Source organism: Grammomys surdaster, unplaced genomic scaffold (assembly GCF_004785775.1).
Source record: "Grammomys surdaster isolate TR1022 unplaced genomic scaffold, NIH_TR_1.0 126109, whole genome shotgun sequence".
NCBI lineage: Eukaryota > Metazoa > Chordata > Mammalia > Rodentia > Muridae > Grammomys > Grammomys surdaster.
In genome coordinates this window covers 4,958,592-4,979,001 of record NW_021620917.1, presented here as the reverse complement: position 1 = coordinate 4,979,001, position 20,410 = coordinate 4,958,592, and the positions used below count along the sequence as shown (strand labels likewise).

General features: G+C 47.8%; 1 protein-coding gene across 1 annotated transcript in view; it reads right to left on the bottom strand.

Annotated features, from left to right (window-relative positions):
• The window catches only part of Snx8 (sorting nexin 8), a 47,262-nt gene extending 31,902 nt beyond the window's left edge, over positions 1–15,360 (bottom strand). The window contains exon 1 of the mRNA XM_028756007.1: positions 15,206–15,360. Within this exon, the coding sequence (XP_028611840.1) occupies positions 15,206–15,299 (94 nt within the window). The 5' untranslated portion in view covers positions 15,300–15,360. The remainder of the gene's footprint in view (positions 1–15,205) is intronic.
• Positions 15,361–20,410: the final 5,050 nt, after the last annotated feature.

The following is a 20,410-nucleotide window of genomic DNA, read 5'->3' as shown; positions in this document are numbered from 1 at the left end:
TACCACTGAGCCACACCCCAGCCCCTCACTGGGGGATTCTAGGCAGGGGCTCTACCACTGAGCCACACCCCAGCCCCTCACTGGGGGATTCTAGGCAGGGGCTCTACCACTGAGCCACACCCCATCATCCCTGTTTTTACTTTTTGTTTTTAGACAAGGTTTCATTCATAAGATTCCCAAGCAGCAGCAGCTGGGTGGTGGTGGTGGCAGCGGCGGCGGCGCACGCCTTTAATCCCAGCACTTGGGAGGCAGAGGCAGGATGATTTCTGAGTTCGAGGCCAGCCTGGTCTACAGAGTGAGTTCCAGGACAGCCAGGGCTACACAGAGAAACCCTGTCTCGAAAAACCAAAAAAAAAAAAAAAAAAAAAAAGATTCCCAGGCAGGCCTACAAGTTTCAAGTTCTACTCCAACTCTTAAGTAGCTACAAGCCAGTACCACTATGTCTAGTGCAATTCCTGGGCTTACTGCAATCCTTTTTTTTTTTTTTTAAAAGATTTATCTATTTATTTTATGTGAGTACACTATCTTCAGACACACCAGAAGAGGGCATCGATCCCATTACAGGTGGTTGTGAGTCACTATGTGGGTGCTGGGGATTGAACTCAGGAAGAGCGGTCAGTGCTCTTAACCTCTGAGCCGTCTCTCTCCAGCCTTACTGCAATCCTTCTGTCCGTGTGTAGTAAGACACCACCCTACCTGCCTATGAAGATGGAGTCCTCACAGCAGGGGACATCACTGAGATTCACTTAGCCAGACCTATCGACTGGATCAACTGCCCTCGGCTACTACAAAGGGCATGAACAGCCTCCAATAGAACACGTTCTGCTGGGATCTCACTCAGTGCTCAGGATAGTCTATGGAATCACAAACTTGTTTTTCTGCCTGTGGGACTGATACCAGATTCCTAATAGTAAAGTATCAGACAAGATGTCCTCAAGGACCCTGTTCATTCACTGAAGGACCAAGTACTCCCCTGAAACACAGAGGTGGGAGGGGGGGCTCATGATGTTAAAAGAAGAAACCAAGCTGGCACATGGCTCAGTGGGTCGAGTGCTTGCCTAGCATGCATGAAGTCTTGGATTCTATTGTCACCACCCCACCAACCAAGGGTGAGCCATCCAGCAGGAGTCCCAGACCAGCTGGGGCTACCTGAGACCTAGGCCTTGGCACTGTCTCCTCTTCCCAGAAGGCTCACTCTGCCTCCTACCCTACCCCTACATGGCTGGACCAACTTCCTACCCTCCTCAGGAGCCTGGCTGTGAGCATTGCTCTCAATGGCGTTTTTTTAATCGGTGATGGCTGAGGTTTGCAACATCAAGGCCCCTAGCACATCCTAAGGTAAATTTTTGCTTAACACATCTGCTGACTGCTGTGTGGTTCTCATGAGACCATAAGCTCTGCAAGGTGGTCTACATTCACCATGTTCAGACACTATGCCAAGAACTGAGAAGAGTGACAGGAGCTGAGGACGTGGCTCAATGGATAAAGCACTCGCCTCAGAAGTGTGGGGATGTGAGTTCAGATCTCCAGAGCATGGAAGTGCCAACTGCCCACGGAGGCCAGCCACCATAACTCCCCTGTCTAGGAGGCCCAGGCAATTCCCCAGAGCAAGGTGGCTAGACTAGCCAAAACAATGAATTATTTGACCCCAATACTGAAAAGTGGGGTGAGGGAAACCAGCTGTGGAGATGGTTCAGTCGGTTTAGTGCTTCCTGCAAGAATAAGGGCCTGAACTTGATCTCCAGCACTGAGAGGGAATGGCGGGTGTGCTGGGACATGCTGGAGAGGCTGACATCGGAGGAGTCCTGGGGGCTTGATCTTGATGGGTGATCTCTGGGCCAGTGAGACCATGTCTCAAGGTGAGAGGTGGTGGTTGGGGGAGGGGAAAGGATGTGACACCTGAGAACAAGAGCTGGTATACATATGCACATGCAGACAAGCGTGTGTACTTGCACATGCAGCTGCACACAGAAACAGGTACACGCACATGAAAAAAACATTCTTAAAACTTTATTTTATGTGTGTGTGTTTCCATGTACATCTGTGTACCACATGCCTGCAGTGCCCAAGGTCAGAAGAGGGTGTTGGATCCCCTACAACTGCAGCCATAGACTTTTATTGCTGTCATGTGGGTTTGGGGAACTGAACTCTACTCACCTGAAGAGCAGCCAGTGCTCTCAACCACTGAGCCATCTCTCTAGCCACAGTGTGTGTGTGTGTGCGTGTGTGTGTGTTTAATTAAAAGAAAGAAAGATCCACAGCAGAAGCACAATTAGCACCTGCTGGATGAATGAGTGCAAAGTCATAAACTCAAGCAATGAGTAGAACCTGTGTGTTACCATGGTAACAACTGCACATCCTTCCAGCACCAACAAATCTCATTTACAGTCCTACAAGCCATGGGAGCTGTGCCTGAGCGAGCAGCAGCAACAAGAGCTGCTGACAAGGACGATCAGCATCAGACACAACAGTGGGGAACCCTGAAACTATGCCTCGTGCTGGTGGGATCCTTCCTTCCTCCTGCACCATGAGTCCCTACAGTCGGCCATATCCGTTTTGCCAAAGGAGTAAAGGAAGAACCCTGGTGATGTAATGCTACAGTGTACAACATAGGCAGCTAAGCTACAGAGAGTGGAGCTGTCTTGGGCTCCTTACTTGAGAACCCAGTATCGACAAACCTTGTGGGCCATCCTAACCTGCTAGTGCTTATTAGTGTGGAGATCTGATCCAAATCCTGTAAACTCAGTTCAGACACTATTCCAAGACGGAATAGTGCTTCACCTACTGATCCTCCTTAGAGTTTTCAACATTAGGATGAGTCTTTCAGGTTTTGTTTAGAAAAGAAGTAGAAGAGGGCTAACCTCAAACTCCTTATGTAGCCAAGGATGGCCTTAAAATTCTGATGCTCCACATGCTCAATGCTGAGATTACAGGCAGGATCCACCACACCTGGTTTACTGCAGTGCTGGGAAAGGAACCCAAGGAACCTAAGCAAGCACATAACCTGCTGAGCCCAACCCCAGCCCTAAGTCTCCTTTGTCTGTCCTGTTCCTGGCTTTTCCCCAAATCAAAACCTTTGACTCCCTAAGACCACCAAACATGAAACCAGCACAGCATGTGCACCCAGAAAGAACTTTAATCAGCACCCAGCCAGACTCCTACCCTCAGCAGTACATGCAGTAGAAAAATGGTTCACAGAGGCTGTGAGGATGGCTCAGTCAGTAAAGCGCTTGCTATACAAGTGTGAGGACCCAAGTTCTATTCCCCAAAACTCACATAAAAAGCATAATAGTGCGTGCCTCTAATCAAGCACTGAAGAGGCAGAGCCAGGAGGACCCTTTGGGCTTGCTGACCGGACAGTCTAGCCAAATCAGGTCATCTCCAGGTTCAGTGAGACCTTGACTCAAAAATTAAGGTGAAGATTAACTATAGAAGACACCCACTGTTAACCTCTCATCTTTATATCCACATGTATCTACACACACACACACAGAGAGAGAGAGAGAGACAGAGAGAGACAGAGAGAGACAGAGACAGAGAGAGACAGAGAGCGAGCGCGAGAGAGAGCTCAACGGCTCACCAGGTATGTAGCCCATGCCTTCAATCCCATCACTTGGTAGGTAGAGGATTTCTGAGTTCGAGGGCAGCCTGGTCTACAAAGTGAGTTCTAGGACAGCCAGGACTACACAGAGAAACCCCGTCTCAAAAAACAAAAACAAAAAGAGGATCACAGCTGAGTGTGGTGGCTCACATCCATGAGACCAGCAACTGGAAGGTGAAAGGAAAAAAGGTCTCAGTTCAAAGGCAGCCTGGGTTATACAGCAAGTTCAAAGCATTCCCAAGCCAGTGTCTTGAGAAGACAATAGAAAAGGGACCACAGATGTAAGCGTTAAGAACTATAAACAAGTTGAGAGACAGCTCGGGGTAAGACAACCTGGGTTCCTGTCACGGTCGAATGCAGGCCAGAGGACAACCTTCTCACACACACACACACACACAATAATTTTTTGTTGTTGTTGTTGTTCTAGAACTGTAGATCAGGCTGGCCTCAAACTCAGAGATCCGCCTGCCTCTACTTCCCGAGTGCTGGAATCAAAGGTATGCACCACTACCACCTGACAAGTATAGATATAATTATAAAAAAATTGAAAAACAGGCCAGTTGGACTGGAGAGATAGCTCAGAGCTTAAGAGCATTGACTGTTCTTCCAGAGGACCGTGGCTTACACCCATCAAAAGTGAGATTTGGTGCCCTCTTCTAGTGTGAAGGCATATATGCAGGCAGAACACTGTACACATAATAAATAAATCTAAGAAAGAAAGAAAGAAAGAAAGAAAGAAAGAAAGAAAGAAAGAAAGAAAGAAAGAAAGAGAGAGAAAACCAGGCCAGTTGTTGTCAGGACAGCCAAAGATACAGAGAAAAACCCTGTCTTGAGAAAACAACAGCAGCAGCATCACCACCACCACCATCATCATAAGTTAATAAAGATAGCCAAGCTGCAGCTATGAATGGTGGCCCATGAAATTAATCCAAGTATTTACTTAGAGGCAGAGGTAGGAAGGTCAGAAGTTCCAAGCCAGCCTGGGCTATACAGTGAGACCCTAACTCAAAGAAACAAGAGGGCATGAGAGAAGGCTCAGCTGTTAAAAAGTCTAGCTCACAAGCAAAAGAAGGCAACAAAAGATGAAGCAGACTAGTCCTGGCTCCAAGGAAAGTCACAGACTGACTAGGAAGGGTCCCGAGACCTGCTTATGTATAGTGAATGGGTTGAGTATAGCCATCCACGCCTTTAACTCAGCACTCTGGACTCAGAGCAGGGAGATCTCTGATTTCCAGGCCAGCATAAACAGCACAACGAGTTCAGACAAGCCAGGACTACAGGGTAGAAACCCACACATGCACTGTCTCACACACTACCATTTCCAAGCTGGTCAGCAGATAGTCCTTTCAATGATTAGAACAAGCACAGACCACAATGGGGAAAATCTCACAGGCCTACCTCAGATATGTGACGCACAAGTGCTAGGCTAGAAACATTCCTCTAATGAGCTCTTGCAACTCAAGTCAGAGGCAGGAGGCAGGCAGGGGCAAAGGATACTAGAGAGACCTGCTCCCCCAGAAACACCAAGACTCTTTTTTTATGGAGACAAAGTCTGGCATATACAAGCTGGCTTCAAAGTCCCTATACAGCTCAAGATGGCCTTGAGCACCTCTCCAATGCAAAGATTAGAGGCGTGTACCACCACCATTCGTACTCTGGTGCTGAGAATGGAACCCAGGGCCTTGTGCATGCTTAGACAACCACTCTACCGACACAGCCACATCCCCAGTCCTCCCACTGGACCCTGCTTCTAAAAGGATCTAGCAAACCTCAACTTGCACCTCAGAACCCCAGGCCTCTCAGCATGGAGCCACTCACCCATGGGGAAGCCCAATGGCACCCTTCCAGAGTTTAAAGGGAACAACGCTGTTTGCCAGTGTTGGGAATCTTGGAAGAACTGACACTGTGAGTTCAAAGTTCCAAAAAAAGTATCCTTGTGTCTCTCTACTCTGTCTGTTTTCAGTCTGCTGGAGGATTGGTTGTCTGGGGTTTTTTCTCTTTCTCTTTCTTTCTTTTTTTTTACTTCTTCTTTCTCTGGTTAACCACTCTGAAAGTCACCCTGACTTTCTGACACAAAGTGGAAATATCCACGACATCTCAGGACCATCCATATCCTAGTAAAGACTACACAGAAAGCCCACCTGAGCCAGCACCGTAGAGGTAGGCCTGGCGGCATAAGACTATAATCCTAGCACATGGACACAGGACATCCAGAGAGTTCAAAGCCAGCCTGGAGTACAGTGACAGCCTGTCTCAAAAGGGAGCAGGGAAGACATGGAGGAAAGCGTTGGTTATGGAGCTCAGTGGAGGGCTTGCCTGGCATTCACAAAGCCCTGGGTACCATCCCCAGGCCTGCATAAACCAGGTGCTACCTATCTGCATTATCAAGTGGAGGTACGACAATCAGGAATTCAAGGTGACCCTTGGCTACACTGCAAGTCCAAAGCCAGTCTGGACTACCTAAGTTCATGTCTCACAAAAACCTAAGTGCTCTCAGAGAATGCCCAGCAGGCACTGGGAGAGTAATTAGCCAAGTACCACAAGAGCAAATCTATTTACATAAGCCATATTGATCTGTGATAGAAACATGAAAGCTACGGCAGGGGTCCTTGCCTTCCACTGCCAGAGGCAGAGGCGTAGACAGCCCAAGAATATAGTTGACCAGAATCAGAAGGCCCTCAAATCCACACAACAAATCAGGAACTGGAATGTGTTACAGAAAGGAAACTATTGAGTCAGATCCTCCCCAACACCCACATCTATACCAAAGTGTGGAGACTGGATTTTCCACGCCAAGGTAGCTGTCATCTGACACTGAGATATCCTGAAACCCAAAATGAGCTAACCAGAGCTAAGCTGGTGACAGTGGAGACCATAATTCATTGTGGGGAACTAGACCAGTGCCTCCCAGAATTCAGGAAGTGGTGGTTTGCTGTGGAGAGGCAGCCAGCCAAAGAGCTACACTCAACCCCACTGGGCACCCGCCTCCATGCCCTGTGCCTGCTGGCCAGATGCGCTGCTGTGCCTAAGCCAGAGGCCAACAGGCTAGCCGAGCAAGTAGGTGCTCTCTTTCCACGTGCGGTTTCATCATGTTAAGATCGTTCTGCTCTAAAAAGAGGGGTGCATCCCACCTGGGCTTAGGCAGTATACAGAAGCAATCTCCAGCCACCATCCCCCATTAGGAACCCAGGTGAGGGGACATTCCAGATGTCTCTGGTGAGATACTGCTCAGTGAGTTCAGAGTAGATTAAAGAAGTCACAGAAGTAGAGTACAGGACACAGTCCCATGTCCTTGGCAGTCAGGAAAAGCTCCTCACTAGAGCCAAGCACCTGGTGGGACCCCAATGCCACCACTTACCACAGACCACCTTGTACTGACATTTCCTCACCTGCAAAGGACTGCAAGTGAGGCCTAAACTGTTCCACAGGGGAAGTACATCAGAGACCCACAGGGAGCCCTTAGAAAGCCTACTCACCAAGCTAAACCCTGAAAAGCCTCCCATGGGAGATCCTCTTCCCTAGGTCCCCAAAGCAGTATATCAAACCTAGCAGCACATAGGACCTGGGGTGGTTTGAATGAGAATGGCTCCTAGTGGCTCATGTTTGATGAACTGGGCCCCAGTTGGTGGAACTGTTTAGGAAGGATTTGCAGGTGTGGCCTTCTTCAAGGAGATCTGTCACTGGATGGGTGGGTGGGGAGAATGCTTTGAGGTGCCAAAAGGTAGGTGTGTGTGAATGTCCCTGTCGCCTAGTCATGGATCAAGATGTGAACTCTCAGCTGTTTCTGCCGCCATACCTTTGTTCACCATCATGGACTCTAACTCTGGAAACAGCAAGCTCAACAAAATCCCTTGGTCCAGGGTGCTTTGTCACAGCAATAGAAAAGTGACTGATACAGGACCCCAGCCTTGCCCCTTCTTCTGCTTCTGCCCTGCTCCTCCTCAGCTTCCATCTGGTTCCAGCCTCAGAAACCCAACTCACAGATCACCCGCCTCTGCCTCCCGAGTGCTGGGGTTAAAGGAATGTGCCACCAAGCTCTTTAGAGTAGCCCAATATTCCATTTGGAGCTATGTCACTGACTATATGACAGTCACCTAATAAACACTACCTCAATAAACATTGAATAGAACATTTCAAAAGAACATGCCACTGAGCTCAGGCTGGGGCTCAAGCATGGTATAGCCCATGCTTGGCACACAGCATGCTCGGGGTTCCAGCAATACAAAACCCAGAGTGGTGGAACCTGCCTCTAATCTTCACACTTGGGAAGTGGAGGCAGGGGGGTCAAAAGGTCATCCTTAGCTACACAGTGAGTTGAAGGCCAGTCTGGGCTGTGCAAACCCATCTCCACCAAATTTAAAAAAAAAAAAAAAACCTACTTAGCACTGCAAAAAAAACATTAGCAGGAAGAAATAGACTATGAAAGCATGTATCTGGAACATAGTAAGGACAACTTTGTAAGCTGAACAGGAAACAAGGAACTGCAGGAGGATGCTGAGGAATCGGAGTCTCTGGAAAACTGTCTGCGCTAGCGGTTCTCTGTGCTTATGCAACATTTCCTCAAAGCGCCAATTCTCGCTCGCCCAGTGTTAAGCGTTACCGGGTGTGATTACAAGTCCTCCGTAAGACTCCAACAGTCGAGTCTTCCCAGGCACAATCAGGCTTGGAAGATTGCTGGTAAATGGTGTAACTGTAGGGATGGGAAGGAGGCTGGTTGGTACAGTGCTTGCCTAGCACGCAAGAAGTCCTGGGTCCTGTCCCCAGCACTATATAACCCAGGAGCCAGGGTGATGCCGTACTCAGGAAGGGAAAGCAAGAGGATCAGGAACTTAATGCTATCCTCTGCTACATAGTGAGTATGAGGCCAACCTGAGCTACATGAGACCTTGTCTCAAAAATAAACAAACAAACAAGCCTTTCCAGGTGGTGGTGACCTACACATTTAATCTGGAGGCAGAGGCAGGCATATCTGTGAGTTCAAGGCCAGCCTGGTCTACAGAATGAGTTCCAGGACACCCAGGACTACAGAGAAACCCTGTCTCAAACAAACAAAAATAACAAAAAAAAAAAAAGAAAGAAAAAAAGAAAGTAAGTAAGTAAGGTGAGTGTACTGCCGCGTGCCTGTAATTCCAGCACCAGGAAGGTGGAACCACAAGGAACCCTGGAGCTAGCAGACAGTCAGTCCAGCTGGCTCAGCCAGCTCTAGGTTCAGTGAGAGACTTGGGTCTCAAAAATTAAGGTAATCTAAAACAAACAAAAAAGATGGAGAGCAACAGAGACACCCAGAATTAACCTCTGTGCTCCATGGATGTGCACCCAGACGCTCACATGGGCACACACATAAACACTCAAGTGTGTACACACACAGGCAGGCACATTAAAATAACAACTAAAGACAAACTGAGGGCTAGGCCATGACTCAGAATCAGAGCCCTTGCTTAGCGTGCACAGTATGTATGTGTTTAATCTCTAGGACTGGGCTGGGGCTGGGGCTCAGGGTGGAGTGCTCATCTAGCATGTATGAGGCCTCGGGTTCCATGCCCAGCCATGCACAAACCACTATGACGGCACATGTCTATAATCAGTGCTTGGGAGACAGATGGAAGACAATCCAGAGTTCAGGGTCAACCTTGACTACAAAGTGCGTTTGAGAGCAGTCTAGGCTATGTGAGATCAATCTAAAATGGAAATAAAACCTGGATCTAATTCTCCAAGAGCTAAGGCCATCATTTGCTTCCAAACATGTTCCACAAACCATACCTCTCTTAGTTATAGTTCTAATTCATTAGTGATTTTTTTTAAAGAAAACTGGAAAAAGTCCAGCTTTAAGAGGCCACACAGCCTCAATCTCACAACAGTCCTTCCTGAGGCCTCTGCCCACCACCCTGGCACACAGCAGGCAAAACATGTCTTGTTTGTGCTTCATTTTTCTCAGGAAACAAAGTAACATTAAAACAGAATTCCCCTGCTCGGAATACATCACTTTCTTGCTAACCACAAATTCTGGCAGTCTGTTCTACATAATAGAGACATAGTTAGTTCCTCTTTCTTCAGATTGATACATTTACCTTGCAAATTGTGTGCGTGTGGTGTGTGTGGTGTGGTGTGTGTGGTGTGGTGTGTGTGTGTGGTGTGTGTGTGCTTGTGTGTGGTATGTGTCTGTGGTGTGTGTGGTGTGTGTGTGTGTGTGGTGTGTGTGTGTGTGTGTGTGTGTGTGTGTGTGTAAGCAGGGTTGCATATAGTCTAGGTCAGGACCCAGGGCTTCATGCAAGCAGCTCCATCACTAGCCAAGAGAGAACACAGACAAATCGGGAGATAGGCGGGAGAGGGTGGAAGAAGGGCAAAACTGAGCAAATTACAGTGGTAAAGGATATGTTACTAGAAACTTCATTATTTTGTACACTAACTCAAACAATTAAAACAAAACAGGGCTGGAGAGATGGCTCAATAGTTAAGAACACCAGTTGCTCTTTCAGAGGACCCATGTTCAGTTTCCCAGAACCCACATGGTGGTTCACCAGGTAACTCCAGTTCCAGGAGATCAGATGCCCTCTTCTCATCTCCTCATGCACCAGATAAGCATGTAAGATAGATAGACAGACAGAGAGATAGATTTCACATAAAACTGAATAAAACTAAAAACAACGTTTTAAAATAAACTATCAGCCGGGCAGTGGTGGTGCACACCTTTAATCCCAGCACTTGGGAGGCAGAGGCAGGCGGATTTCTGAGTTTGAGGCCAGCCTGGTCTACAGAGTGAGTTCCAGGACAGCCAGGACTACACAGAGAAACTCTGTCTCGAAAAAAACCAAACCAAATAAAATAAAATATCAAAGAATGATGCTATCTTTTAAGAGACATGATAATATATAGTTTTCTTCAAACATCTGGGCCCTCCTATCTATCAAGTACCATTCTAGGTGCCGAGACCTGAAGAAAGATGTCAAGTCTTCAGATGACAGTGTGTAAAGCAGGAAGATGAATGTTCCTAATGTGAGCAACCATTTCAGGGGTGATTGAACCACCATCAACTCCACCATCTGAGGAGACAGCTCAATGAACTGTGACAAGTGCAGATGCCTACAGAAGGAAACCTCATGTAAGCAAGGAACTGAGGGTCAGGGGGTGTGAGCCCAGGCGGGGCAGGAAGAGCAGGCTAGAGCTGTGAAATAGGAGGCGCAGCAGAGAACAGCAAAGGCCAAGGGACCTGACCACAGAGAGACCAGGAGGATGGCTGCCCACTGGAATGTATGGAATGTCACCAGAGGGGCAATGGAGACCAGACTCCTCTGCTTCCCCTGGACTAAACTGTTTGGTCCCAAGGATTGAAGGAGGCAGACAGAGACAGCTCGCTCTCTCTCTCTCTCTCTCTCTCTCTCTCTCACACGCTCTGTCTCTTTCTCATACACACACTGCTTACATGTTCTCTCTCTGTATCTCTCTCTCTCTCTCTCTCTCTCTCTCTCTCTCTCTCTCTCTCTCTCACATACACACACACACACACACACACAGATCAGATGTTGGAGCAGGCACACCATGCTGCCCGGCAGACCTGAAATGAGATTCTAAGTGAATCAGCACCAACAGCTCCAGTGAGTCTCAGTATTATTATTTGCACATTGCTGAATTTGGAGCCAGGACCTAGTACACGCTCAACAAGTGTTCTTCCAATGAGTCACATCCCCAGTTGCACTGTTTTCTTTGTTTCTGTTTTTAATCTTATGTGTTTGCATGTTCTACCTGTATGGATGTGTGTGTGCAACATATGCATGCCTGTCGAGCCAAAAGAGGGCACTGGATATCCTAGAACTGGAGTTTCAGACTGTTAAGTCGCCGTATGGGTGCTGAGACCCAAACTAGGGACCCTTTGAAAGAACAGCAAGTACTCTTACTGCTTAACCGTTTCTCTAGCTTTTCTTTATGTGTATGGGTGTTTTGCCTGTATATCTGTGTGCAACATGTGTATGCTATTCCCAAAAAGGCCAAAAGAGAAGGTTAGAGCTCCCGGAACTAGAGTTACAGACAACTGTGAGGGGCCATCTGGGTACTGATGATAAAACCCAGTCCTCTCTCCAGCTCCTAGTTTTTAAACAAATATTAATGTCTTCATTTGCTAGAGAGAATGACACAGGTCTCACTATGTAACCTTGGCTGGCCTAGAATTGACAGGAATCGGCCTGCCTGCCTCTGCTTCCTAAGTGCTGGGATTGCATGCACGGCCAAGCCTAGATCAATATAGTAATTTTTAAATTGTTTTTCATTAATTTTCTTATTATCAACAGAAGGGGACAGAAGTGTGCCACAGTGCATGTGTGAAAGTCAAAGGACAACCTTTGAGACTCACCTCTCTCCTTGTACCATGAGGGTTTCAGAGATCAAGCACAGGTAGTCAGGAAAATCTTCCAAAGGAGAATCTTGGAGCTTGCTGGCAACCTGTCTGGCCAAATCAGCAAGCTCCAGGGTTCAGTGACAGACCCTGTCTCCAAAGATAAAATGGGAGGCTAGAGAAATGGCTTTGATGGCTCATTCTTAAGAATGTTTGCCTTACAATCATGAGGACCTGAGTTCAGATCCCAGCACCCACACAAGTATACTGTCTTACAAACGTCTGTAAGGCTAGCTTCAAGGGATCTGACCTCCTTTTCTGGCCTCCAAGTATGCACGGGCAGACACATACACCTGTGCACACATACACAAAATCTGTGTGTATGTGTTTGTTTGTTAAGACAGAGCTTCCCTGTGTGATAGCCCTGGCTATCCTAGAACTCATTCTGTACACCAAACTGGCCTCAAACTCAGAGATCCACCTGCTTCTGCCTCCCAAGTGCTGGGATTAATGGCATGGGTCAGTACCACCCACCTATAAATCTTTAAAACAAAAATAAGGTGGAGAGCCATTGAAGAACAGACTCAAATTGAGTCATACCAGAAAGGTGGCAAGGAAACTGAAATTCATTACTAATCAGGATAATGGATATTAGAACAAAATTAAATATTCTTAATTCTCTCCATCCACCCCATATGAGAATCAAATATAAGACGCCCAAGCTGGGCAGCAAATCTCTTCACTGGTTTAGCCATGGTGCCAGCCCTCCATCAATCGAAAACAGCAAGTGTGCAAACCCTAGAATCCAGCAATTCCACTCTTAGGATATCTTCTTGTGATGAGCATGACATAAGATCCCAGAGATGTCTGCATCCTAGTCCCAGAACTTGTGACTTTCTTACTTTCACTCAGCAAAGGAATTAGAATTACAGTGAAATTCGAGGCTGTTCATCAGCTGAAGTGAAGGAAGATAAATCTTCATTTTCTGGGTGCCCCCTTCCCCATTCACAGGGATCCTTAAAGTGGAAACAGACAAAAAGAGACCCAGGCAACTTGAGAGAGACCTGGCTCAGGACTTCTGGAGAAAGGAAACTGTCAGCCTAGGGATGCTGGCCACTTCTACAAGCTGGAAAGGCTAGCGTATGAACACTCCCTTACGGTCTCTGGAGGCTGTAACACTTTGTTTTCAGCCAGTGCAAGTTGCTTTGGACCACTGACCTCTGGACACACAAGGTGCAGCCATGTGTGGTAGCATGTACCTACAATCTCAGGATTCAGAAGACAAGGTAGAAGGATAGGAGGACTGTGGGTTTGAGGCCAGCCTGAGTTACAGAGCAGACCCTGTCCCAAAAATGAATTAATAAGGCTGACTGTGGTGGCACATGCCTCTAATCCCAGCAATCAGGAGACAAAGGCTGATCTCTGTGAGCTCAAGCCCAGGCAGGTCAGCGGAGTGAATTCAGTTCTCCTGATGGGCAAACAGAGTATGCACGTTTACCTCTCAAATAATTGGACCTGTGTTCTGAAACCACAGTAAGCCCATTTTCCTGCCAGCAATTCCAAACCACTACAAACCCAAAGACTATTTTACGCATGACTACTACTGGCAGCTCTGAAGGGTAGCCAAAGTGGAAATCTGCTATGTACCCATAAGCCACACTAGTTAATCCTTTGAGATGTCAAAAATCAGCCAACTGTGAAAGTGGACGCTCCTAGGCAAATGGTGAAGAGGATGAGCTGAGTCAAAATCAACCTGTTGCAAGCTGGCTGCCTGAGCTCATTAGCTCTAAAGGCAAGCCCATTCTCAGGACCAGGTGTGAGGACTCAGTGGCTAATGGCATGTACACACAAGCCCACCCACCTCATGTCCCCAGAACTCAAAAGTGGAAAGAGAAATGACTCCACGAAGCTGTCCTCTGACTGCCACCCCTGTGCCACCCCACACTGTCCACAAGAATGTCACACACACAATAATTCATTTTCCCAACAGTGATTCACAAAGGTGTTCTGATTCTAGCCCATCCAGCCAAAGGATCCACCAAGACACACTCCAAGTAAGTTTCCCCCAGAAGGAAGAAAATCTCCTCCACCACATCCCCAGATTGGTGCCAAGGTTCACAATGAACTGACAGGCTGAAAAACCCATTTTCCTACTTACGTTGCTACTGGGATGGCCTGTAAATCGTGAAGGACTACATGGCTGTGACTAACACACAAGTCACACCACTGCCCAAGAGCTGTCAAAAATCCAGACAAAATCCTTCCTAACTCAGCCAGTAGCTGAGTTCTGCAGGAAGTCATATGGAAGATCACAAATTTGCCAAGAGATCTCTGACCCATCACCACTGCCCACAAGCCACAAAGAACTGCTTTAGGAGTCAGGCAGGGGCTCAGAGGGCAGGGGCTCAAGAGCGCTTGCAGAGGACAGGAGTTTGGGTCCCAGCAGCTCTACTGAGTGGCTAACAAGCATGTGAAACTTTGGCTTCGGGGGAATCTAACATTTCTGTCCTCCAAGAGCACCAATGTCCCCTCCCGCACACACACTCAGTTAGAAATAATTAAACAAACAAACAAAAAACATTTTTAAAAGGCATAAGTAGCCCTGGATCAGTCTCTTTTTCTCAAGGAGCCTAGGTATGTAGACTTAAGTGGTGTCTCCAACATACAACCTCAAAAATACAATGTTTTACTCAACAAGACCCAAAGACTATTGACCAACTCCGAGGGGAGTTCCACCTAGTCACTGCGTCTCTCCATCCTTCAAAGGCGTTCATTCACGTCCTCCCTCCCCTGGAGTTAAAAGTACTACCCTAAACCCTTTATCCCAAGAGAAGAACCTGTCTTTCCACCAATGCTCTAGATGGCCATATTCAGTGACACTTGGCCAGACCTGGCTGAAACACACCAGGCCCAGCTCCACCCTTGCGCCTCTGGCCACATGGATGCGTCCCCACAGTCCACAAAGCCGGGGACCCCAGGAAAAAAGAGTCTTATACCGAAGACGCATCCCTTTCCCTGGGCATGGCCACACATGAATATAAACCACTCTCTAGACGACGTCTGCAAGGTGGGATCAGACAAGACTCAGGTGCAACTCCACACGACCGCGCGCTAACGGAGGGCTGAAGAGCAGCGTCCCAGGGAACAGCGGGAAGAGGCTGGCCCCAGGATGTCCACCCCCACACGCCTCCCGGCCAAGCGAGGTGTGGCGCCGACAGGTGGTCCCCGAGTGCGAGGCACCTGACTCTCCACACAGGGCCCCGGGCCCCGGGCCCTACCTGTCGCCGGCGGATCCGCCTCCTCGTCAGCCTCCGCCTCAGCTGCCGCAGCGACTGCCGGCGAGGGCAGCGGGTCCATCGCGCGGCCAGTCATGTGAGCCCGCTCGCCCACGTGACTTCCTCCCGCGCCCGCCCGGCCAGCCCCGCCCACGCCAGCTCTTGTCCGGCGTGGCCACGCCCATGCCAACCTCGCCACGCCCCTCCTCTCACCACTAGCGATGAGGCCACGCCCCAACCACGAGGCCTCGGCCCGGGCGGCGTTCGGCAGCTCAGGTCCCAGAAGGAGTGCTACCGCGAGTACCACCCGAGCCGCCTGGTGCCACGCCCTCCGGTGGCACCCACTTCCTCGCTCTTAGCCAGCGGCTGTCACTCATCTTGCCTGCTCACTCACCCACGCTGCCATTCATTCTTGCCTTCGCTTCCCCTCTCACCACACACTCTGAGTCCAGAGGCAGGCCCGGTGAAGAGTGCCCCCGACACAGACACGTTCTAGTACCTACTTGGATTTGGAGCATGAAAGCTGGCCAGAGAGCAGGTCTTCTGACTATAACAGGTCTCTTTGAAGATTACTGATGAGGAACAACATTCCACAATTGTTTGCAGATAACCAGGCCATTCTCCTTTCTGCTGGGGAATTGAACCCATAGACTCCCACATGTTGAGGTGGCCCTCTACTGCTGAGCTAGAACCCCTGCCCTTTATTACTTATTTATATATTCTTTATTTCGTTTGAGACAGAGTCTCTCTATATAACCCTGGCTGTCCTGGAACTCACTATGGCTAGCCTCAAACTCAGAGATCTGCCTGCCTCTCCCTCCTGAGTGTTGGGATTGAAGATGTGCACCAGGATGGTGGGCTTTATATATTTATTTTGACTCAGGCACTAGTTACTCAAGCTAGCCTTGAGCTCACTATGTAGCTAAGGCAGAGCATCCTCCTGCCTCAGCCTCCCTAGGAGCTAAGTTGGACATACATACCTCCAGGCCTGGCCCTCCTGACTGACAGAGGGAAGCTAGGACGTAGGAGCACGCAGGAGCAGTGTCTGACCTGGGGCTGAATGAATGAGAGCTTAGTCTGGAACTGCAGAGATGCACCAAGCAGATGTGAACTGGTCTCCCTCCAGAGCTGAAAGCAAAGAGAAGAGTGCCTGGGTGGTAATGCTAGCCTTTAATATCAGTCTTGTGAGGCAGAGGCAGGTGGATCACTGTGAGTTCAAGACCAGTCTGGTCTACATAGTGAGTTCCAGGCCACACAGGGTTATGTAGAAAGAGACCCTGTCTCAAAAAAAAAAAAAAAAAAAAGGAAAAAGAAAAGCAACTCAAAGTGCATACGGATGCACTGTCTCAAAGGAAAAGCAAATAATATCTGGGAGAGAGAATGGGCAGTAAGACACCATCAGGGAGGACCTTATTTCACAGTAAAGACCTTGCCTCTCCAGACACTGATGGCTAACGGTTTCCATGGAGTGGGCTGAGGGCTCCGCGGCTGGAGTCCTAGGATGCATCTCAGTCCCTCTAAAGCTTTTAAAGCCCTGGGAAAGGCTGTAACTGCACTAAGTTTCCTTGATTTTTCAGGACTACAATCTATCGTGTAGATGTGTAGCAGGGCCCCAGATCTTAGCTCCCTCATAGAAGTGGCATCCTGCCTGTAAAATTCAGCATATAACACCAGCTGCCACAAATGATGACCTAATCCATCAAAGCCCATAGTTCTTAGAAGGAACTAACCTTGCTTTTCAACTTCTGTAGTTCTGCTTCTGGGTAACTGTCCTTGTTAGCTGAAATATGTCAACCCAGAATATGGTTTTCATGCTTAAAAGCTCACCCTGAGAAAGGCTCAGTGCGACACTGAGATCCTATCAGTGTAATCCCCAGGGGACTATTTCTATTGGCTTCAACCTATGCCAGAATAGTCTTCTCTGGCAAATACCCCACAACAAAAGAGGTTCAAAAATTCGAGTAGAAACACTTTTTTGAGCATTAAGGTTTTTGTATGTTTTGGGAAACAAGGTCCAGGACCTTAAATTCTCTATGAAATTGAGGATGACCTTAAACAACAAGTGTGTGTGTGTGTGTGTGTGTGTGTGTGTGTGTGTGTGTGTGTGTTTAGAGTTTGGAAGACAACCTTTATTTCCCCTCAGAAGCCATCCATCTTGGACACGTAGGCTCTCTGACCAGCAAGTTTCAAGGATGAGACTGTCTTCCCTGAAACTACAAGTGAACTCCCACCATACCTAGTGTTCTTCTGCATGGTATCTTCATGCCTGAATAGCAAGCATGGGTGAGCTCTCTGCCCAGCTGCTTGGATAGTTCTGTTCCCCCTGACCTGAACTGCCTCACGCTGACAGTACAGGCACGTATCACCACTCACAGCTTTGTAGAGAGCTGGTTGGCTGGAAGTGAGGGATTCATACATGCTGGTGAGACAGTCTACTAAATGTAGCCCCATCAGAAGCTTTTTTCATATTTATTGTTGTTGCTTGTTTTTTAGTATGTCTCTAGTGATGGAAACATCTTTTTTAGGGCTGAGTGTCCAAGGTCTCTCGTTCCCCACAGAGCATCTGACTTTGGCTGTATGGTTTCATGATGCATCGGTAGGAGCCCTTGCCCATCATTCTTTGGGATTCAGGTGTTACCTTTCTGTATTGGCCCTACCCTTGGCCTGAAGCGCAAACAGGCAACTATAGAGCTCTGTGTTCCTGCTGCCGTTGCTTGGGGCCTGGAGAGATTATTTAGGAGTTAATGGCATTGGGTGTTCTTCTGAAGGACCTAGATTTATTCCTAGTTCCCACGTGGTATCTCCACATGTATCTCCAATCCATGGGACTCTATCGCCCCCTTCTGGCTTCAGAAGACAATGCAAGAGTCTATGTAGTGCACAGAAATGCATGCAGACAAAACACCGATACACGTAAAATCATAAATAAATTTTAAAAATGAATATAGCTCATTTTGGTTTTGTAACAATGTAAAATAATTTTCAAGTTTGAGTTGTTGGTCTTAAAAATTCTCTCTCCAAACGTAGGACACCACACCATCCCAGCAAACCAGGACCCCTTTCACCCATGCAAACAGATACAACCAACAAGAGGACACCCAGCAGCCTTCTCAAGCCACAGTGGAGATCACAAGATCCTGTGACTCTTAGTGTTCTCATCTGATGGCTACTTCCTTCTGTGGCTTCCTTTCAGCTGCTGTTGCCTTCAAATGATACACTCAGCACTTTCCCTGAGTACACACACAAACACACACAGGGGAGGGGGGCGCATTTCCTGACTTTTGGCACATATCTTTGTCTCTCGAAGATTGTAAGATTTTTTTGGTTTTAGTCTTTTAAAACAAGGTCCCATGTATCTTACTGTGTAGCCAAGAATAATCTTGAATTTATGATTCTTCTGCTTTTACCTCCCCAAGGACTGGTGTCTAGGCATGCACCACCATGTCTGGCTCACATGGTGGTAGGATGGAACCCAAGGCTTTGTGTATACCAGGCAAGCATTCTAGCACCTGAACAGCCCCTACCTGTATCTGTGACTGTGTCTCTTCTCAAGATATCCAGACAGAAGCCAGGAAAGGATCTAACTGTCAATTAAGACATCAAATCACCTGAGCCCCCCTAAATCTTAGCTTTTTTAAAGGAAACACAAACATTAACTTGCCAAGAACAATGCCAAATGCCTAGAATTCTGGAACTCATAATCAGGAATCTAAGTCCGTCCACCATCGCATAACCAGTTTGAGGACAGCCTGGGCTACATAAGACTTTCCTCCACCATCCTATAAAAAGAAAGGCCTGATAATAAAATCCTGCCTCTGGGTACAGTGAGACCCTCTCCCTGGCCCTTGGGAGGCAGAGGTAGGCAGATCTCTGTGAATTGGAAACCAGCCTGGTCTACAGGACAGCCAGGGCTACATAGAGAGACCTTGTATCAGGAAAGAAAGAAAGAAGGAAAGAAAGAAAGAGAGAGAGAGAAAGAAAGAAAGAAGAGAGAAAGAAGAGAGAAAGAGAGAAGAGAGAGAGAGAAGAGAGAGAGAGAAAGAAGAGAGAAAGAGAGAAAGAAAGAAAAGGGAAATTGAGTCTCACAGACTTGTCTATAGGCAATCTGATGGTGGTATTTTCTCAACAGGGGCTCTCCTCAGATAACTCAGCTAGTGTCAAGTTGACAAAAACCCTATCAGCACAGATAGCAGACAGCCTTCAGCTAAAGGCTGGCTTTGCTGCCTTTAACCTTGCAGGTCTCCCACACGTGGGGATTCAATAAGCCTGCTTTGTTCTCTACCTGCTGTGTTCCTGATTATTGGTCTCTTCGTCTAAGGCAGCGGTTCTCAACCATCCTGATGCCGCGACCCTTTCAATCAGCTCCTCATGTCCCGGTGACCCCCAACCATAAAATTACTTTAGTTGCTACTTCCTAACTGTAGTTTTGCTACTGTTATGAGATGTAATGTAAATATCAGATATGCAAGGTAGCTGATGTGCAACAGCAATCGGTAGTCTATAGGATGCTCTGGAGTCCCTTTCCTGAAACAGGAGAAGGCTTCCTTAGAAGCCATCTTTACTTAGTTGGTTACTGTTAGCAGCCTTACTTCTGAGTCTGTTTATTGTAACTAGCTGTACTAGCAGGAAGGACACAGGAAAGCACACTTATGTCTGACGTATGTTCCATAAAGACTTCAGAAGACCAGCTGGCCTATCATCAATGGCCCAGAGCCCTGTGGGTCCTCTTACTGTTCAGCCTGGTTATCTCATACATAAATACACACCCTTTTATTTATCTTCTTCAGTGTCTCAGACTTTGATGTGTTAATAGTTGATCTCCATTGTTTGTTTAACACAGTTTCACTATGTAGCTCTTGCTGGCTTAGAACATACAAAGATCCATCCTCCTGAGCCCTGGGATTAATGGCATGTGCTACCACATTGTGCTTGACTCTACCTCTAAACCCAGCCTCTGTTCTCACTTCAACATTCATGAACAACAGCTACTGCCTACCTTGGGCTCTTTCCCCTGTCCACCCACAGAGAGCTAGGTCCTGCAGTGTTCATCTCATGTGAACATTGAAACCCAGACTGTCGATCCCAGGGACCACAGTCACAGCCCGGGGGTGCTGGCCATGTGGTGGGAGTCAAGTAGTTCAATCTCTCATGCCATAAGTCCCATCCCACCCATAAGCCCCCTTTTCTGAGTGTGAGAGCTGTGACAGC